The sequence below is a fragment of the Entelurus aequoreus genome, linkage group LG10 (assembly GCF_033978785.1).
Source record: "Entelurus aequoreus isolate RoL-2023_Sb linkage group LG10, RoL_Eaeq_v1.1, whole genome shotgun sequence".
In the NCBI taxonomy this organism is placed as follows: Eukaryota; Metazoa; Chordata; class Actinopteri; order Syngnathiformes; family Syngnathidae; genus Entelurus; species Entelurus aequoreus.
This window is the reverse complement of record NC_084740.1, coordinates 37,192,493-37,212,872: the sequence shown is the minus strand read 5'-3', so window position 1 is coordinate 37,212,872 and position 20,380 is coordinate 37,192,493. Positions and strand designations below refer to the sequence as shown.

The following is a 20,380-nucleotide window of genomic DNA, read 5'->3' as shown; positions in this document are numbered from 1 at the left end:
AATATATATATATGACTTGGTTTTAACACTTTATTGACTGGGACCATTTTGGGTCCCATTTAACATTCACCAAAATTGAGGGGGGCCCTAATGATTACAATACATGTTGTATTGGTTTTGAAAATGAAAAATACCAAAATGTGTAATGTGCAAAAACAATGTTACGCTATTGAACAGAGACAAGTCAAACACTTGTGCCAGGCGGAAAAACCGCCGCTTGGACTGGAGCGTGACCCTTTAGACCGCCCACAGGCTCATTGATTGGCTTTCTGTCGCTGCCTTCTTGCCAACGTGACGACAGCAGCTGACCAATCCGTGGTCAGATGTGTGTTTACAGTACATGTAAGAGTGAGACGCCATCATGTACTCAAGCCTATTGTGAAATCTAAATTTGGTCCGCTTGAGTGTATCAGAACATGCAACTAAATACATTTAAGTTTGAGTCAAACTATCAAAAAACAAAATACAAGTGAAAAAAAACCACATATAGAATAATTCATCATGCCTCCTTAGTTTTTTAATCTAAATTTGGTCCTTGTGTGTGTACCTCGCTGTGGTGGTGACGGCGGGGTGCTCACACACCGTCTACTCGTGGTGTCAAACTCTTCTCCAGGTGTGTCACATTCACACATGAAGGACCCCTCCATGTTGTCACATCGAGCAGAGCCACACACACCTGGCATGGACACACACTCGTCCTCGTCTGGAAGACGCAACATGACAACTGTTAATATGTCGTTTCCTTGGCGCCGTGCGGCACGGTTGACATGTTAATGTCATGTTTGTAGTTTGGACGGACGTACCCACGCAGAACTTTCCATCAGAGGTGGAGGTAAAACCTTGGTCGCAAAGGCACACGTACGTTCCGACCACGTTCTGACAGACGGCATGATCGCCGCACACCGTCCTGTTAACACACTCGTCCACGTCTGGTAAGAGGAGACAATAGTTATTCCCACGCCAGGGACGCGTTTGTGTGCACCTGCAGATGTTTACTCACCCTCACACTGACCAGCAGCAGACACCTGGAAGCCCGGATCACAGGAAGTGAGGCAACGGTAAGAACCGATGGTGTTCTCGCACCTGAGCGCGCCACAGACTGAACCGCCAGACGAGACACACTCGTCCACATCTGTCATGGACACACACACACACACACACACACACACACACACACACACACACACACACACACACACACACACTTGAAAGCAGCCAGGACCAGCAACAGGAAGAACATATACGGCCTGTAGCACATCCTAAAAATACTATGAAAAAAAGAAAAAAAAGTGTAAAATGCAACAAGAAAAATTGCAATATTGACTCTCATAACACAGTCATAGTAGTCATTGCCTAAAAAGTAATCACTAATTAAAATCACTGTTATGAATTATTGACCTACTCAAGGCTCCAATTACTTCACATCAAAAATTCCACTTTGAAATATTTTTTGGGGAAAATATTGCATATTTTGTGCATTTGCCATACAAAAAAATAAGTTTTCATTGACAAAAGGGCAAAAAAAGGGAAAAATAATAATAAATATAATCGACAGATTGATTTGAAGTTGATCTCGAGACTTACTGTAAGCGTTGAAAGATAATGCTGTTGAAAAATAATGTATGACCTTTTTTTAACACTTTTATAAGTGGGGTCTTTTTGGATCTCCAATAATTTTAAGTAGGACTTTTGTGATTGTTTTCTTAAGTCACATCAAAAATTCCACTTTGAGATATTTTTTTTGGGGAAAATGTTGCATATTTTGTGTGTGTGCCATATAAAAAAACAAAGTTTTCTTTACCAGAAAAGGAGCAAAACACCAAGAAAAAATAATAAAAATAATCGACAGATTGATCTGAAGTTGATCTAAAAACGTACTGTAAGCGTTGAAAGTAAAAAAAAAAAGAAGACCTTTTTTAACATATTTAGAGGTGGTGGCCTTTTAAATGCCTAATAATTTTAAGTGGGAATTTTGAAAGAAAAAACTGGCATTGTTCTTACTTTACATCAAAAATTCCACTTTGAAATATTTTTTGGGGAAAATATTGCATATTTTTTGCATTTGCCATATAAAAAACTAAATTTTCTTTGACAAAGAAGGCAAAAATCAAACAAGGAAAAAATAATAAAATATAATCGACAGATTGATCTAAAGTTGATTTAAAGACTTGAGCGTTGAAAGTTAAAAAAAAAAGAAAAAAGTATGACCTTTTTTTAACACTTTTATGAGTGGGACTCTTTTGGATCTTTAATAACTTTAAGTGGAAATTAAAAAAAACTGTCATTGTTCAAAAAATAATAACTAATTTAAATCTATGTTGTTATGAATTATTGACCTATTTAAGGCTACAATTGTTCACATCAAAAATTCCACTTTGAAATATTTTTTGGGGAAAATATTGCATATTTTTTGCATTTGCCATATAAAAAACTAAGTTTTCTTTGACAAAGAGGGCCAAAATCAAACAAGGAAAAAATAATAAAATACAATCGACAGATTGATCTAAAGTTGATTTAAAGACTTGAGCGTTGAAAGTAAAAAAAAAAAAAGAAAAAAGTATGACCTTTTTTTAACACTTTTATGAGTGGGACTCTTTTGGATCTTTAATAACTTTAAGTGGAACTTAAAAAAAACTGTCATTGTTCAAAAAATAATGACTAATTAAAATCTATGTTGTTATGAATTATTGACCTTTTTAAGGCTACAATTATTCACATCAAAAATTCCACTTTGAAATATTTTTTGGGGAAAATATTGCATATTTTTTGCATTTGCCATATAAAAAACTACATTTTCTTTGACAAAGAGGGCAAAAATCAAACAAGGAAAAAATAATAAATATAATCGACAGATTGATCTAAAGTTGATTTAAAGACTTGAGCGTTGAAAGTTAAAAAAAAACAGAAAAAAGTATGACCTTTTTTTTTAACACTTTTATGAGTGGGACTCTTTTGGATCTCTAATAACTTTAAGTGGAACTTGTCATTGTTCAAAAAATAATAACTAATTAAAATCTATGTTGTTATGAATTATTGACCTATTTAAGGCTACAATTATTGACATCAAAAACTCCACTTTGAAATACTTTTTGGGGAAAATATTGCATATTTTGCAGCATACAAAAAGGAAAAAAAAAGAATAATAATAATCAATAGGTTAAACTAAAGTTGATTTAGAGACTTAAGCGTTAAGATAAAAAAAATAATGTATGACCTTTTTTAACACTTTTATGAATGGGGCCCATTTGGATCCCCAATAATTTTACTGGGCCTTTTCTTTAAATAACTGAAAAAGTAACAACTAATTAAAATCAATGTTTTTATGAATTATTTACCTATTCAAGGTTCCAAATACTTCACCTCAACAATTCCACTTTGAAATATGTTTTTGGGGAAAACATTGCATATTTTGTGTGTTTGCCATAAAAAACAGGCTTTTGACAAAAAAGCATCAAACATAAAAAAAACACCCCAAAAAAACGTATCTATTTAGGCGTTGAATAAAAAAAATAAAAATAATTAAAGCTGCAAGCAGCGTTGGTCGGGTCCGCATTTTGGCAGGTGCTAGTCCTAGGTGTCCCAATACTTTTGTCCAGTGGTAGTCCTGAGTGAGACCTACATAGAGGTTTTTGTTTCGTGTCTCTACGATATTCGTACTGGGAGTTAGATACTTTTGTGTAGTGTACCTACCTTCTCTGCATTCTGTGCTCACGCTGGTGCTTTGTGCTTTTAAGCAGCCATCTTAAAACAACAGCAGCGGAGCAACTTTAGTGCTGCGGGTCTTTGAAGGCACGTAAAATCAAAACGGTAGCACTAAATGAAACGCCGTCGTCAACTTTTAATCAGAAGGGTTCAATCTCTCTCCTGTAGCAGTTTGAAGCCAAAACGACAAACGCGTTCGGAGGAGATAGTGTTTGATGTTTGGTGACCGATTTTAACAAAAATGTTGTTTTGAAGGAGGGATAGCAAACTTCCTGTTGATTTTTGCTGAAGGATGTCAATCTATGAAATGTAGGTCTAGGTGAGACCTACGTAGAGGTTTTTCTTTCATGTCTCTAAGACGTTCCTACCGGAAGTTACCAGCAGTTTTGTCTGAGTTTTCCTCTGAGGAGCAGTTTTTTCTCTCTGTTATATTCAAAAATTGCGCTAGAGCACAATTTTGAGTTTTGGGGTTCGGTTTTTTTTTTAATCGCAATTTCCACCAGTCCCGATGTGTGTGAGAAGTTTGGTGAGTTTTGAAGTATTTTAAGGGGGTCAAATTACAGCTCAAAGAGGCAAAAAAATTAGTGTTTTTAGTCCTTTTTTGTCTTGAAGGGGAAATTGCCAACTTCCTGTTTATTTTTGCCCGAAGAAATTAATTAATAAAAAGTAAGTCTAAGTGAGACCTACATAGAGGTTTTTGTTTCATGTCTCTACGACATTCCTAGCGGGAGTTACAGGCAGTTTTCTTCCTAGGGGGCGCTAGAGCGCAATTTTGATTTTTGAAGTTAGGTTTTTTTTACTAAAGTTTTTGGGTCACTTTTTTCTATTTGTGTGTCAAATTTGGTGAGTTTTGAAGCATGTTAAGGGGGGCAAAGTAGTGTGCAAAGCTGCGGAATAATAATAATAAAGAATAATAATAAAACCTTACAATAACAATAGGTTCCTTTGTACCTGTACAAAGGACTCCCACAGGGAGTCCTTTGTACAGGGTACAGGCGGACCCTAAAAATTATATAAGCCTACTGTATGACATATTTTTAAAATGTTTATGACTGAGAACCCTCCAGGTCCCCACGACCAAACTTAAGGGGAGCCCTAAAGGTTAAAAAAAATCTACGTGTGTTAGTGTACCGAGGCAGGTGTTCCTCTCAGGGTTGTTGGTGAAGCCATCATGACATCGACACAGGAAGGAGCCGTCGGTGTTGACGCAGTCGCCGTCTGCGCACGCCCTCGACCGCTCACACTCGTTCACATCTGCACAGAGGACCCGAGAGTCGTGACTGAGCGGGACATCGTCGTGGCAACAGTCAAAGTCCACGCAAGAGAAGGAGGGGTGCTGACCGACACAGGCGGTCCTGTTGTTGTCGCTGCCCAGGGAGAATCCTTGAGGACACACACACGTGTACGAGCCGGCTGTGTTGACACACTCTCCCGTGGGGGGGCACCAGTTCTCCTCCAAGCATTCGTTGATGTCTGACGACACACGCACATATCTGTGTTGCCATGGTTACCTTATATGTTGGCACATACAGGTGCGCACCACAACTGAGCACCCGTTAGCATTAGTGAAGTGAAGTTAATTATTTTTATATAGCGCTTTTCTCTAGTGACTCAAAGCGCTTTACATAGTGAAACCCAATATCTAATTTACATTTAAACCAGTGTGGGTGGCACTGGGAGCAGGTGGGTAAAGTGCCTTGCCCAAGGACACAACAGCAGTGACGAGGATGGCGGAAGCGGGGATCGAACTTGGAACCCTCAAGTTGCTGGCACGGCCACTCTACCAACCGAGCTATATGGCAGCTAACGATCAACTTTTCACATCGCACTGAATTGCCGCTCCGCGACCAATCAAAAGGCAGCCCTGTCAGTGAAGAGGGTGGACAAGCGGGCTCACCTCTGCACTGTCTCCCCCGGCCGAAGGTTCGATACCCTGGTAGACAGTCGCAACGGAACGAGCCAAGAGTGTTGACACACGTGCCCTCCGCCTCACAAGCTGAGGCACTCGCACACTCGTCGATGTCTTTGTGGAAAACGCCAGTTGGTAACACATTCTCCACAAACTTTGTGTGTGTGTGCGTGTACCTTCACACACTCTGTTCACAGCGTGGTAGCCTTGGCGACAGTCCACACACTTATAGGACCCCTCAGTGTTGACACACCGCCCACCCGGACACAAGGCCTCGTCCTTACACTCGTTTACATCTGTCAAGGATAGGAGATGTGCGTGTGTTTCTTTGTGAGAACGTGTGTGTGTGTGTGTGTGTGTGTGTGTGTGTGTGTGTGTGTGTGTGTGTGTGTGTGTGTGTGTGTGTGTGTGTGTGTGTGCGTTGTACCTGTGCACTGTCTGTTGGTCAGTGTGTAGCCAGTTTGACAGGACACACAGCGATAGGATCCCACAGAGTTGACGCACACCTGATCAGGACACTGAGACGGCTCTGCACACTCGTCCACATCTGGACCCGCGCACACACACGCACACGCACACGCACGCACGCACGCACGCACGCACACACACACACACACACACACACACACACACACACACACACACACACACACACACACACACACACACACACACACACACACACACAGTCATTTATTCATTCCTTCACTCTTTTCTGATCCCAGTCCACCTGTGCGCACATTTACCTGTACAGGTGTTGTTCTTCAGCTTGTAACCATGGCGACAGACGCAGCGGAAGCTCCCAGGTGTGTTTTCACAGCGACCGTTGGAGCAGGGAGCCTGACGACACTCATCGATGTCTGTTGATTTTGATATTGTTTTATTAAAAAAAACTAAAACAGACATTTATTTAAAGACAAAACTTTGTGTTAGCTTTGTGTTATAGGTGACAAAGGGTATTTTTTAAATAATAATTAGTATCAAATGTTCATCTTTTTTAGATTGCATTACATCTTTTTGCTTTTTTTCGTACATTTTTTATGTTTTTTCAAACAATAAATTGTGTGCCTTTTAATTCATTGTAATAGCATTATTTTGTTTGTTCATGTCATTTTTAACTGACTACTTAGTTTATATCTTTATTTAATTATGCAGCTCAGATAGGCTCCAGCGACCCCCCGCGACCCTGAAAGGGACAAGCGGTAGAAAATGGATGGCTGGATGGATATATATTTTTATAATTATTTTAGGATATTTATAATATTATATTCTAACGGGGGTGTCCAAACCTTTTTGTCCAAAAAAAATATATATATACAGTATTTAAAGACAAAACTTTGTGTTAGCAGTGACAAAGTATATTACTGTAAATAATTAGTATCAAATTTTCATCTTTTTCACAGTGCATTACATCTTTTTGCTCGGTTTTTTAAATTTCTACTGTTGTTTTTTCCCCAACAATATGTTGTGTGCCTTTTTCTGTAAGAATATCCATCCATCCATTTTCTACCGCTTATTCCCTTCGGGGTCGCTGGAGCCTATCTCAGCTACAATCGGGCGGAAGGCGGGGTACACCCTGGACAAGTCGCCACCTCATCGCTGTAAGAATATAATAATGATAATAATAATATTACGATACAACCTTGTGTCAAAAATTCTGCTTTACAAAAATATGAATGTTCAGTTATACTTTTAACTGTGTTTGTAGTTTTAGTTTAGTTAATTTTTCTAATTTAATAATTCATTGGAATAGTAACGCTTTGTTTGTGTATTCTATTTTTTAACTGACTACTTAGTTTATATTTTTATTTTATTATATTTTATTTTTATTTAGAAATATTAATATCATTTTGTATAATTTTAGATCGGGTGTCCAAATTTTTTTAAGGAAAAAAAAAATATATATATATATATATATACAGTATTTAAAGACAAAACTTAGTGTTAGCATTGTGTTATAGGTGACAAGATATATTATTATTAATTAATAGTAGGAAATGTTCAGCTATTTCTCATTACATTACATCTTTTCGCTCTTTTATCTTAGATTTTTACAGTTTTTTGCTCCGGGCCAACAAGACTGGGGCTGCGGGCCGCACTCAGACACCCCTACTCTATGTGATCAATCATGTTTTGTTTGGCTACCTGTGCAGAGTCCATTGAGAAGTCCGTGTCCAGGCTGGCAGGACACGCAGCGGTAGGAACCCTGAGTGTTGACGCACTGCTGACCCGGACACAGCAGAGGATCCTCACACTCGTCCACGTCTGAAAAGGACACGCTCATTAATGACATCATGCATACTAAAAAGACATGTGACGTTTGAGTCCTTCAAACTAAAAGCATGCGAGCCAATGCAACCGCGCCTCCTTACCTGTGCAGGTGTTGCCGCTGAGCTTGTAACCGTGGCGACAGACACACCTGAAGCTGCCGGCGGTGTTGTGGCAGCGGGCGTCGCTGCCGCAGGGGCTCCGCTGGCACTCGTCAACATCTAAGGGAGGCGACAGTGAGCGGTGGTACGCGAGAGAAGCGAGACAGGAAGTGGCGGCAGGAAGTCACCTTGACAGCTCCTCTGCCCAGCGTCGCTGCTGTATCCCGACGGACACACACACCGGAAGCTGCCTGCGCTGTTCACACACTCTCCTGGCGAACATACACCTCCAGGCTGAACACACTCGTTCACATCTGCACACGCACACAATCGATTGAATGCTTTGTGCGTGTTTTTGTGTGCGTTTGCGTGCGTGCTCACCTTGACAGTGCGTGCGCTCAGAGTTGGCCTGGTATCCATGATCACACACACAGGTGTGTTTCCCACCTGGCTGCGACACACAGCGACCACCGCCACACACACCTGGTTTGCTCGCGCACACATCCTGCGATGCTGCACACACACACACACACACACACACACACACACACACACACACACACACACACACACACACACACACACGCACACACACACACACATTAACTTTTGATCTCTTGATGGGCCCATTCTTAATAAATACCGTTCTCGGTAACATAATACTAAAAGAGTGTTTTGGTAAGAAGATGGATCCAAAAGGAGCACGGACTAATGTGAACCTTGACCTCAGGGGTCAGGTCTGGTGATTTTGGAGAAGCATGGCCTACCAGACTACCCGGTGTGGGCTGGTACTCACACTGGACGCGGGGGGGACGCGTCGTCGGCTTCTTAGGTGGCGGGGATTGTCCACCGGTTCTCGAGTCTCCCTCGGGGATCCGTTGAGCCGAAGCTGGCAGAGAATCTCCTCGTCCAGTCGGCCGATCTGCACGGACACACGAAAAATACAGAAGGAAGCAATTGGTCATGTGACCAGCATCGGACATTCTGATCAGCAGTTACCGTACCTTCACTCCCACTGACACCTTGGATCCTGCTGGTGCCTTGACCTCCACTAGGACTTTGGTCCCTACTAATGCCTTGGTTCTGGTTGGTTCCTTGGTTTCTGCTGGTGCCTTGACCTCCACTAGGACTTTGGTCCCTACTAATGCCTTGGTTCTGGTTGGTTCCTTGGTTTCTGCTGGTGCCTTGACCTCCACTAGGACTTTGGTCCTTGCTAATGCCTTGGTTCTGGTTGGTTCCTTGGTTCCTACTTGTGCCTTGACCTCCACTGGGATTTTGGATCCTGCTGGTTCCTTGAGTCTGGCCAGTGTTGCGATTGCCACTTGTTCCTTGGTTTTGGGTGGAAACTGGATTCACATTGGGGCCTTGGATCCTGCTAGTGCCTTGGTTCTGGTTAGTTCCTTGGTTCCTGCTTGTGATTTGACCCCCACTGGGACTTGGGTTCCTGCTGGTACCTTGAGTATGGCTGGTGTTGCGATTGCCACTTGATTCTTGGTTCTGGTTGGAAGTTTGGCTTCTTCCGGTGCCCTGGTTCTGACTCCCGCTCGTATCTTGACCCCCACTAGATTGCTGTGGTGATCTCCTCGTCGATATGGTCGGTCGTGGGCGGGTCGGCCGGACGCCGGCACTGCCTGGAGTTTGAGGTTTATGCCGGGTGGTGTTCACCGGGTTTACGTGTCTAGAGGGTGGGGTACTGACAGGTGAACTGGTTCGGTTGGATGAGCTCACGGTCTCTCTTGCTGGGGGTTTCGGCTGAGAACTAGTGGTCTCACCTGGGAGAAAAAGAGACATACGGATGGAGGGGTGATCTCTGTTGTGATTTGGCACTTATGACTTGCCCACACAGACCTTGGTCCAGGTGGGTTACCAGCTGAGCCCCTTGGGTGCCCAGATGCTCTGCCGCTCTCTGGCTGAACTGCACGGCGGAGGGGGAGTAGTGGTAGCCAGGACCCGCAGGGCAGATCTCCTTAAAGGCCACTGAGAGAGAAAACACCTTTAAGTGATACACCTCACCTCCGACAGAGCACGCAGGTCACATGACTGGCGACTGACCTGACCCGAAGTATGGGCACCGCTGGCAGTCAGGACCCCAGGCCTTCCCTACCCGGCTGCAGCAGCAGATCTGTTTGGTGATGTTCCTGAGGATGGGCAGGGAGCAGGAGGACGGGCCCAGACCCGAACCCAGAACCCGGTAACACTGATTCTTGTCTTCTGCTATCACAGTCTGGGCTGAGATGACGGCAATAAAAAGACTATCAGCGGTCAGCATGCAGAACTCCTTCAATACAAGAGCACAAGGAAGTAGGGATGGCCTAAAATCTATATTGCGATGTATATTTCAGTCTCCTGCGATAACGATATATATATCATAATATATTATTTGGTATTCAAATAATTAAAGCAATTTTTTAAAATGGTTTATAAAGGCTCCTAATTTGACTGCTGACATATAAGTAACATATTCATTGTCATTTCTGTATTTTCTCAAAACTATTACTAATCTACTTGTTAATATGCTTACTATCTTTTGTAACATGGTTCTATCTACACTTCTGTTAAAGGCCTACTGAAAGCCACTACTACCGACCACGCAGTCTGATAGTTTATATATCAATGATGAAATCTTAACATTGCAACACATGCCAATATGGCCGGGTTAACTTATAAATAGCAATTTTAAATTTCCCGCTAAACTTCCGGTTGAAAACGTCTATGTATGATGACGTATGCGCGTGACGTCAATCGTTGAAACGGAAGTATTGGTACCCCATTGAATCCAATACAAAAAAGCTCTGTTTTCATCTAAAAATTCCACAGTATTCTGGACATCTGTGTTGGTGAATCTTTTGCAATTTGTTTAATGAACAATGAAGACTGCAAAGAAGAAAGTTGTAGGTGGGATCGGTGTATTAGCGGCTGGCTGCAGCAACACAACCAGGAGGACTTTGACTTAGATAGCAGACGCGCTAGCCGACGCTAGCCGCCGACCGCACGGATGATCGGGTGAAGTCCTTCGTCCTTCCGTCGATCGCTGGAACGCAGGTGAGCACGGGTGTTGAGCAGATGAGGGCTGGCTGGCGTAGGTGGAGCGCTAATGTTTTTATCATAGCTCTGTGAGGTCCCGTTGCTAAGTTAGCTTCAATGGCGTCGTTAGCAACAGCATTGTTAAGCTTCGCCAAGCTGGGAATTATTAACCGTGTATTTACATGTCCATGGTTTAATAGTATTGTTGATCTTCTGTCTATCCTTCCAGTCAGGGATTTATTTATTTAGTTTCTATCTGCATTTCAGCCCGATGCTATCACGTTAGCTCAGTAGCTAAAGAGCTTCGCCGATGTATTGTCGTGGAGATAAAAGTCACTGTGAATGTCCATTTCGCGTTTTCGACTCTCATTTTCAAGAGGATATAGTATCCGAGGTGGTTTAAAATACAAATCCATGATCCACAATAGAAAAAGGAGAAAGTGTGGAATCCAATGAACCCTTGTACCTAAGTTACGGTCAGAGCGAAAAAAGATACGTCCTGCACTGCAGTGTAGTCCTTCACTCTCACTTTCCTCATCCACGAATCTTTCATCCTCGCTCAAATTAATGGGGTAATCGTCGCTTTCTCGGTCCGAATCTCTCTCGCTGCATTGTAAACAATGGGGAAATGTGAGGAGTCCTTCCTCCGGTGACGTCACGCTACTTCCGGTATAGGCAAGGCTTTTTTTTTATCAGCGACAAAAAGTTGCGAACTTTATCGTCGATGTTCTCTACTAAATCCTTTCAGCAAAAATATGGCAATATCGCGAAATGATCAAGTATGACACATAGAATGGATCTGCTATCCCCGTTTAAATTAAAAAAATTCATTTCAGTAGGCCTTTAAAATGTAATAATCACATTTTCTTCTTTTGTTTCGATACTATATATATAGGAGGGTTGCATATGACGTCACATCCGTGTTTCTTCTTCACGGCTTAATTGACACGATGGTCAAGCAGCTTGAGCGTAGCATTAAATCAAGTGACTGTTCTGTTTTTGGGTGTTCCAGTCGTTCAAATAGAGAGATGGGAAAGAGCTTTCACAGAGTCCCGAAAGAAGTGGTTCATCAAGGTAATAAAGTCAGGGAAAAAAACGAAAGTGTGTCGAAGGAAATGGCTCTTAAAAATATCACTTTCATCATCTTGTGGAATACAGTCGGACTGCTTGAGGGGAGCAGTGAGCAGCAGCGGTGGCCGCGCTCGGTAATCATGTTGGTGATTTAACCCCCAATTCCAACCCTTGATGCTGAGTGCCAAGCAGGCAGATAATGGGTCCCATTTTATAGTCTTCGGTAAGAATATCATGCAACTCTACTATAAGAACTGTTTCATTTTTAATACAACAAACCAAAATGACATCTCCAATACAATATTGACACCTGAAAAAAACTATAGTAATAGTAAAAGAAAATCCAAAAAGAAAAGGAGCAGTTCGAAAAGGAGTGGGAAGAAGCTTATAATATCCCACCCCATCACTCAAATATAATAATCTGATTCTTAATCATCAACGGTAGGTCGTGAGTTCAAAACCCCGGCCGAGTCATACCAAAGACTATAAAAATGGGACCCATTACCTCCCTGCTTGACACTCAGCATCAAGGGTTGGAATTGGGGGTTAAATCACCAAAATGATTCCCGGGCGCTGCCACAGCTGCAGCTCACTGCTCCCCTCACCTCACCTCCCAGGGGGTGGAACAAGGGGATGGGTCAAATGCAGAGGACAGATTTTCACCACACGTAGTGTGTGTGTGTGACAGTCATTGGTACTTTAACTTAAATCACCAAAAATGATTCCCGGGCGCGGCCACCGCTGCTGCCCACTGCTCCCCTCACCTCCGAGGGGGTGATCAAGGGTGATGGGTCAAATGCAGAGAACAATTTCACCACACCTAGTGTGTGTGTGACAATCATGGGTACTTTATACAATAGATAATCCCCTGACATGCAACAATATTCAGTCTATTGTTACAGGATATACATATATATTTATAATTACAAATATTTTGACCATCTATCTACTTGCATTTTTGACAGCTTTAGGGTATTTTTATACACCTAAGTGCTTTCCCTGCACCGATGCATAGTTTTAACACATGGATTTATAACCGGCCAATGCATTTTATTCAGATTTAGGGAGCTGGGATGAGTTATTCCTCAGGTAACTCTCTAGAGCAGGGGTCACCAACGCGGTGCCCGCGGGCACCAGGTCGCCCGTAAGGACCAGATGAGTCGCCCGTGGGCCTGTTCTAAAAAAAATAAAAATAAAAAAATGTTTTTAAAAAAATATTTTTTTTATTTTTTATTTTTTTTATTTATTTTTTTTAAAATTAAATCTACATAGAAAAAACACAATATACACTTTCAATCAGTGCATCAACCCAAACAACCTCCCCCATGCACACTCATCCACACCCACTCACACAAAAGGGGTTATTTCTTTCTGCTACCAATATTCTGGTTCCCACAACATAGACAACACATCTGCAAGGGACACAGTCCCTGAAGCACACATGATTGTATAGGCTGCTGGTCCACTAACATTTTCATTAATTACTATTTTTTATGTAATTATTTTTATATTGTTTTACTTTCTTTTTTATCCAAGAAAATGTTTTTTATTTATTTATCTTATTTTATTTTATTTAAAAAAAAAACGGCCTTATCTTCAACAGACCAGGTTGTCAATGAAATTAGATTTGTTTAAAGGGTTTTTTAAACCAGGCCCAGTCCAGATAATTTCCAAGTCGGACTCAGCAACACACACCTTCATTCATGTACACAGAAAAAAATTAGGGAACACAACAGATTGCATATAATTTATAAACAAAATTACATTTTCAAAATAAGCATTTATGTACAGTCCAGATTATGTCCAGGTCACTCAAATTAGGGAACACAACAACAGATATCATATAATCTATAAACATAATTATACATTCAAAATAAGCCTTTGAGGACTTCTCATCTTTTTTTTAATGTTTTTTGGCATCATTATCGTTTTCAACCATGTAACTTTCTAAAGTTAGAAAATACTGAATAAATGTTTTAAAGAAAGTAATACCAAGTGAATATCTGTTTTTGGCCTTAAAAATAAACATTTTACCGAGTACTATAATTAAATTGACTAAATCATGATTGTCAATGAACTCTCCTAAAATAACAGAAACCACATTAAGCTTCATAAACAAACCAATCCTTAAACACATTTTTTCAACTTCCACCCAAAACAAAGACACAATATGACAATACCAAAACAAATGCAGGGTGGATTCAGGCTCCTGACAACAAAATCGGCAATCATCTGACTCTGTCATATTCCATAATTTTAAAATTTTTCCTGTGGGGAAGAAGTTCTAAATAATTTTAATTTGAAAATAACGATTTTGCACATCGATAGTGGTTTTATAGATTAGTTTGAATATGGCATCCCATGGCAACGGGCAGTCAAAAAAGTCCTCCCATTTTCCATTTGTGTTGTATGAGGCAGCCTTCAAAGATTTCTTTATTAAATAGAAATTATATATTTTTCTATTTATTTTAGTTCCTTTTTGCCAACTAGAATTTCTTATTAGAGGTTTACAAACTAATAATTTAGTAGTTCCATAACTAATTATTTGTTTCCATCTTTTCCCAAATACAAATTGATCAAATGAAAAGCTTGAGCAAGCATCACCATACATAGCTCTAAATTCATCATACTTCATAATTTTACCATTCTCATTGATAATATCATTGACAAAAATGATTCCTCTTTCAAACATATTTTTCCAAAAGAAAGGCTTTCCATCTATTACAATATTAGAGTTCATCCATATTAACTGCTGCAAAATATCGTCTCTTTTTTCTGGCACATAAAATTGAAAACACCACTATGAGTGGATTGTTTCCTTTATGAACCCCGCCATGTTTCCCAGCAGACTCTCTGGGAGGGGATCACTTGTAAAAAAGGATACAATTTATTTTGATACAGTACATGTTTTTTGTCCAACAGGACATTTGTGTACCACTCAATGTTTAAATACATCTTTGGAACAATTGATGCTTTTAAAGACAGACACATAGCTTCAAGGTTGAGAAGTTTCAGGCCCCCATATTCATACTCTTTGTACAAAACCTTTCTTTTAATCTTTTCTGGTTTGCCGTTCCAGACAAAATCGAAGACCCTCCGCTCATAAATCTTAAAAAAGTTTTCTGATGGAGCTGGTAATGACAAAAACTAATAAATAAATTGAGGAATAATTAACGAGTTGGCAATAGACATTTTACCATACAAGGTTAGGGATTTCCCTTTCCATAATTGCATAATTTTGTCCAGCTTTCTTAGTCGATTATCATAATTTACTGAGCCTAGATCTTCCAGATTTTCTGGGACAACAACACCAAGTATGTTAACTGGTCCATCTGTCCACAAAACAAGCACTTTGCATTCCATTCGAAAGGACGTTCCCTTTATATTTCCGATCCTTAACATTTTACATTTATCATAATTAAGCTTAAGGCCAGATTGCTGTGAAAATATGTCCAAAAGATTAAGAAGGTTCTGCAAACAATGAGGAAAAATCTTATCTTTGTGAATCACCATTTTCTTACATGAACTTCATCAAGAAACAAGGCAGTATTTTTTGTATTTTCTTGTTCCTCAAGGCCATTTTTCAAATGGCCTTGAGGAACAGGCTGTTTGAAAACACTCCCCCGAGGACTCCTCAAAGATGGACGCTTTTGACCTTTCCCTTTTCTTCAAAAGCACCTGGGTCGGACTCTTGAACTCTTGAACTCTTGGGACCGGCCTCGGCCCATAAAGACAATCCAACATCTCACCCAAGTTAATTGGGCATACATGCACGCACATACCCCTCCCCAAATCAACGCCTTCACCACTGCTTTATTCCTCCGGGGTTGTGGGGGCTGAGCAGCGCTCAACAGCAGCTGCTGGCCTCCAAGGTCCTGTTGGATGACTTTGTTGCGAGTTGTTGTGATTAAATGTACCTTGTTTATGTGTGCCATGCTATGTGAGGTTTTTTTCCTCGGACTCAGTCTGGACCATTCCTGAGGGTCCAGCCTCAGACTGATATTTTTTTTTACTTCCCCCCTCCCCCCAATGTCACCTTTTTCCCACCTTTTTGAGGAGCGCCTAAGTGAGGCTGATCCGTTGGCGGTCCCGTCTTGTCTCCCTGTAACGTATGTCTGCTCTTAGCGGGATTGTGCCGAAAATGTAATTTCAGTTCTTATGTGTCTTGTACATGTAAGAATGGACAATAAAGCTGATTGATTGATTGATTGATTGAAGAACAAACACAGAACACGCCTCACTGATGCACATCTGCAAGACTCACTCAGAGTTGCAGTGTCAAGTTACACACCAGAGTACAACACACTAGTTAACAGCATGCAATGCCAGGCTTCCCACTAACTGACAAAGAAACAGATAACAGATTTGGTGTCCAGTTCAAAGTGTGACATGATTTAAAAATTTGAGAGTTTACTTTTGTATTTTACATGAGTTATTATTTGTACAAACATGGTGCAAAGTAATTCATGATTTGTTAAAAAATGTTAGTGGCTAGCTAGTTAAAATGGGATATTGTGATTTCACAAGACTGTCTTAGAAGTGATCATTTGAAAATGTTCAATTTGAAAAATGTGCACTTAGAGAAAATATAAAAATAAAGTGTTGCATATTGATATTCATCTGTTTCTATATATATTTATTGTGAGAAATCATTAAGATGATCAGTGTTTCCACAAAGATAAATATCATTAATTATTAATAATAACAGAGTTAAAGGTAAATTGAGCAAATTGGCTACTTCTGGCAATTTATTTAAGTGTATATCTAACTGGTAGCCCTTCGCATTAATCAGTACCCAAGAAGTAGCCCTTGGTTTCAAAAAGGTTGGTGACCCCTGCTCTAGAGGGCAGCTGCGTGTGTGTGTGTGTGTGTGTGTGTGTGTGTGTGTGTGTGTGTGTGTGTGTGTGTGTGTGTGTGTGTGTGTGTGTGTGTGTGTGTGTGTGTGTGTGTGTGTGTGTGTGTGTGTGTGTGTGTGTGTGTGTGTGTGTGTGTGTGTGTGTGTGTGTGTGTGTGTGTGTGTGTGTGTGTGTGTGTGTGTGTGAGTGTGTGTGTGTGTGTGTGTGTGTGAGCGTGTTTACTTACAGATGCAAATTCCATGTGAGGCATCCAGGATGAAGCCTGGCTTGCACACGCAGCTATAGCTCCCCCTGGTGTTCACACACACGCCGTTCTCACAAAGGCCTGGCTGGAGGCACTCATTCACATCTACAAATAACAAAATCAAGATTTGATATATTACCTTCATATATCTTTTGCTCACATTTTGACTTAAGCTTATTCATATTTTCAAATATCTTCAGCTCGAATGGCATCATGGTGTGCATGTTAGTTCAATGTCTCTAACCCAGGGCCGGCCCGTGGCATAGGCCGTATAGGCAAATGCTAAGGGCGCCGTACATCAGGGGGCGCCACGCCAGTGCCACAAATGTTGGAGAAAAAAAAAAAATTGGTACTATTATTTCTAAATACAAAAAATAATCCCACATTAATTAAAATGCAAAGTAAAGCCTATTTAATAGAAATATTATTTGTTACAACATTACGCTCCCCCCATCCACTCTCCTCCCCCCACCCCGTATAATGACTCTTACCACGTCAAAAAATCAACAAACACAAGATGTCAAAACGGCCAAAACTGTCAGGTGCCCAGGGAAGAAAAAAGAGAAAAGAAGAGAAGGAGAAACGAGAAAAATACAGAGGTAGCAGGTAGGTAACGTTAGCCTACATGAAATTATTTGTCTGTTACAGAATGTGATAGTAACCTGGCTTTTTAGCATTAAGCTAATGTTACATGATTCGGCAATTGCTAATCAATAAATAGCTAGTTCTGTTTTAACGTCGGGTTAATATTGTGGAGGGGGCTAAAGTGTTATGGAAAATAATAATGTAACGTTTGGTAATTACAGTACTCCCACCTTACATTCCTCAGGGACATTTGTATTAGATCTTTTAAGCAGGTGTTTTTTGTTTACATTGTTATTGCCTTCTAGTTAGCTAATGTTTGCTCTGCAGGTAATAGTCACTTTTCCACCCCTTTATATATTAGGTATAGTTGTAAGCCTAGTTGTTAAAGTGCACATAATTAATGTTAATTAAGCAATATCACATGAGAGGGAATGCTGTTTTTTAATTTGAGCACTGCTGTGATTCGGTTAAAGATAATCATAACATAACATTGTCATATAATATGTTAATTTGCTTTCTTTAAGTAAAAAAAAAAGGTCAAAGACAAAGCTATTCGGTTTCTTGTGAGTATATACACTTCACTGCCGGGGGGTAGGGGGGAGGGGGGGTGCCACCTAAAATCTTGCCTAGGGCGCCGGATTGGTTAGGGCCAGGCCTGCTCTAACCACAGTGGGACAATCGAGCATTAGTGGTTAGTTCACTGTCTGCAACTGAAGTGGGACAAAGCAGACTCCACCTGTACAAAATAGTGATTACAACAAAGTAACGATCTGGGATGTCAAACTCACCAACGCATTTGGTTCCGTTGCCTCGCTCGAAGCCAACAGGACAGCTGCTGTTGTTTGGACCTGCTGATGATGGATGACAGATTGTTGGACAACGATCACATGACCACACACAAGAAATTAAAGTACCTCAATTTACGAGCTTATTTCGATCTGTGACGGAGCTCTTAACTCAAAACATCTCCCATTGAATTTAATTGAAGTCAATTTAACCGGTGCTTGCACCCTCCCAAACATGCTTTTTTAAAAATAAAAAAATACTTTTAGATAATTAACATTGTAAAAAACAACATAATATAGTTTAAACAACTACTGTAGTTTTAGGAGGTAATGTAATCATTATTGTACAGCATTGGCGAGTGGACTTTTACTGTATTTCCCTTTGGCTGCTTCACCGTCAAACACGCCAGCAGCTTTTCCATATTTTCATGGATAAATGTCCGACGTTTAGATATCATTTTAGATATAACTAGCAGTGATACGCTGGAACTGCTTTGCCAAGTTAGCGACATGTTCAGTCATGTTTTTGATGATTTTTTTTCTTTAATTCAAAGAACATCATCCACTTTTTCTCCTAAGCACTGTCCTTCACATTCATTTTTTTTCTTCCCAAGCTTGAAAAACAAAGTTATGTCGATCTCTAAGACAGGATGTTTTGGGCGGATGTAACGGGGTTCACTTTAACATTTTCTACTTCAACTAATTCTTGTAACTAAAAATGTTGCTTACAATTTAAAACCAAAACACAACTCTTATCTCAAAACATTCTTAACTTCGGGCACTCTTAAAGGGGACCTATTATGCAAAACCAACTTTTCTTACCTATCGGTACCTGTTTTGTGTATTTGGGATCTGCAAAAGTCCCAAAAATTCAAAATCCGACTATGGAGGCATGGCGGAGATATTTATAAATCAATCTTGCCTTCCTTTACACTTCCGCTAAACCAGACCTGGGCAAATTAAGGCCCGTTGAGCTTTTCAATCTGGCCCGCCGGACATTCCCAAATAATATTTTTAGATGTTTAAGATGGAAAGTGTAGCTGCCATTATGATGTGCAGTGATGTTTTCTAATGACTGTAAGTCTTCAACTATACAAAGTATTTCGATGGTTGGAATCTGCGCTTTTGCATGATATACTAGTTACTATGGTAATCTAATTAGTTACTATGGTAATCTAATTAGTTACTATGGTCATCTAATTAGTTACTATGGTAATATACTAGTTACTATGGTTATCTAATTAGTTACTATGGTAAAATAAGTCACAGCAGCTCAGACGAGGCACCAAGCAGTGTGGGTGGGGAGTGTTTCCAGAGCCTGAAATGTGGGTGTTTTTTAAAACAAAGTTCCAAAGCTTAGTGATGTATCAGATTGTAAGTGTTTTTTCGTTTTGTTTTTAACCCTTTGCCTTCATATTTTGCTGTGTTTGTTGCATTTTTGTTGTGTTTCACTTGATTGTAAAATATGTGGATGTAGAGGGGGTGGGGGGTGGGGGGGGGGTGACATTCATATGTTGTCAATGTTCAGTGTTTTATCCTTCATAGTTAATATTGTAAATCCCACATTCTTTATTTTCATGTACATTCTGGGTGTCTCATTCAGTAAAAAAATGTAAAATTCTGTTTTTAGCACTCAATCAGACATTATTGTGAGGTTTTGTATTAGTGTTCCTAAAAATAACATATACTGGCCCCCAGACACATTTTTTTCTCTAAATATGGCCCCATAAGTCAACATAATTGCCCAGGCCTGCGCTAAACGATCCGTTTGGAGTTTGCCCTGTTAGTGACGTTTTTCCCCATATGGTAAAGTTTTACCCGAAGAGCTTTGCACG

At 40.4% G+C, this 20,380-nt stretch overlaps 1 protein-coding gene across 7 annotated transcripts in view; it reads right to left on the bottom strand.

Moving 5' to 3' along the window:
* LOC133658553 (latent-transforming growth factor beta-binding protein 4) overlaps positions 1-20,380 on the bottom strand; it is a 154,281-nt gene that overhangs the window by 24,688 nt on the left and 109,213 nt on the right. For 5 of the 7 annotated variants that reach the window (XM_062060723.1, XM_062060717.1, XM_062060719.1 and 2 more), the window contains 19 exons: positions 18,549-18,611; positions 17,158-17,280; positions 10,033-10,209; positions 9,829-9,957; positions 8,985-9,752; positions 8,777-8,902; positions 8,362-8,493; positions 8,169-8,294; positions 7,984-8,100; positions 7,757-7,876; positions 6,358-6,471; positions 6,039-6,158; positions 5,788-5,907; positions 5,600-5,725; positions 5,044-5,175; positions 4,834-4,956; positions 1,001-1,132; positions 804-929; positions 548-703 (listed from right to left, as the gene is read on the bottom strand). In XM_062060723.1, coding sequence (XP_061916707.1) covers positions 548-703; positions 804-929; positions 1,001-1,132; positions 4,834-4,956; positions 5,044-5,175; positions 5,600-5,725; positions 5,788-5,907; positions 6,039-6,158; positions 6,358-6,471; positions 7,757-7,876; positions 7,984-8,100; positions 8,169-8,294; positions 8,362-8,493; positions 8,777-8,902; positions 8,985-9,752; positions 9,829-9,957; positions 10,033-10,209; positions 17,158-17,280; positions 18,549-18,611 — 3,030 coding nt within the window. The remainder of the gene's footprint in view (positions 1-547; positions 704-803; positions 930-1,000; positions 1,133-4,833; positions 4,957-5,043; positions 5,176-5,599; positions 5,726-5,787; positions 5,908-6,038; positions 6,159-6,357; positions 6,472-7,756; positions 7,877-7,983; positions 8,101-8,168; positions 8,295-8,361; positions 8,494-8,776; positions 8,903-8,984; positions 9,753-9,828; positions 9,958-10,032; positions 10,210-17,157; positions 17,281-18,548; positions 18,612-20,380) is intronic. The other 2 variants (XM_062060718.1, XM_062060724.1) reach the window with 1 other exon arrangement.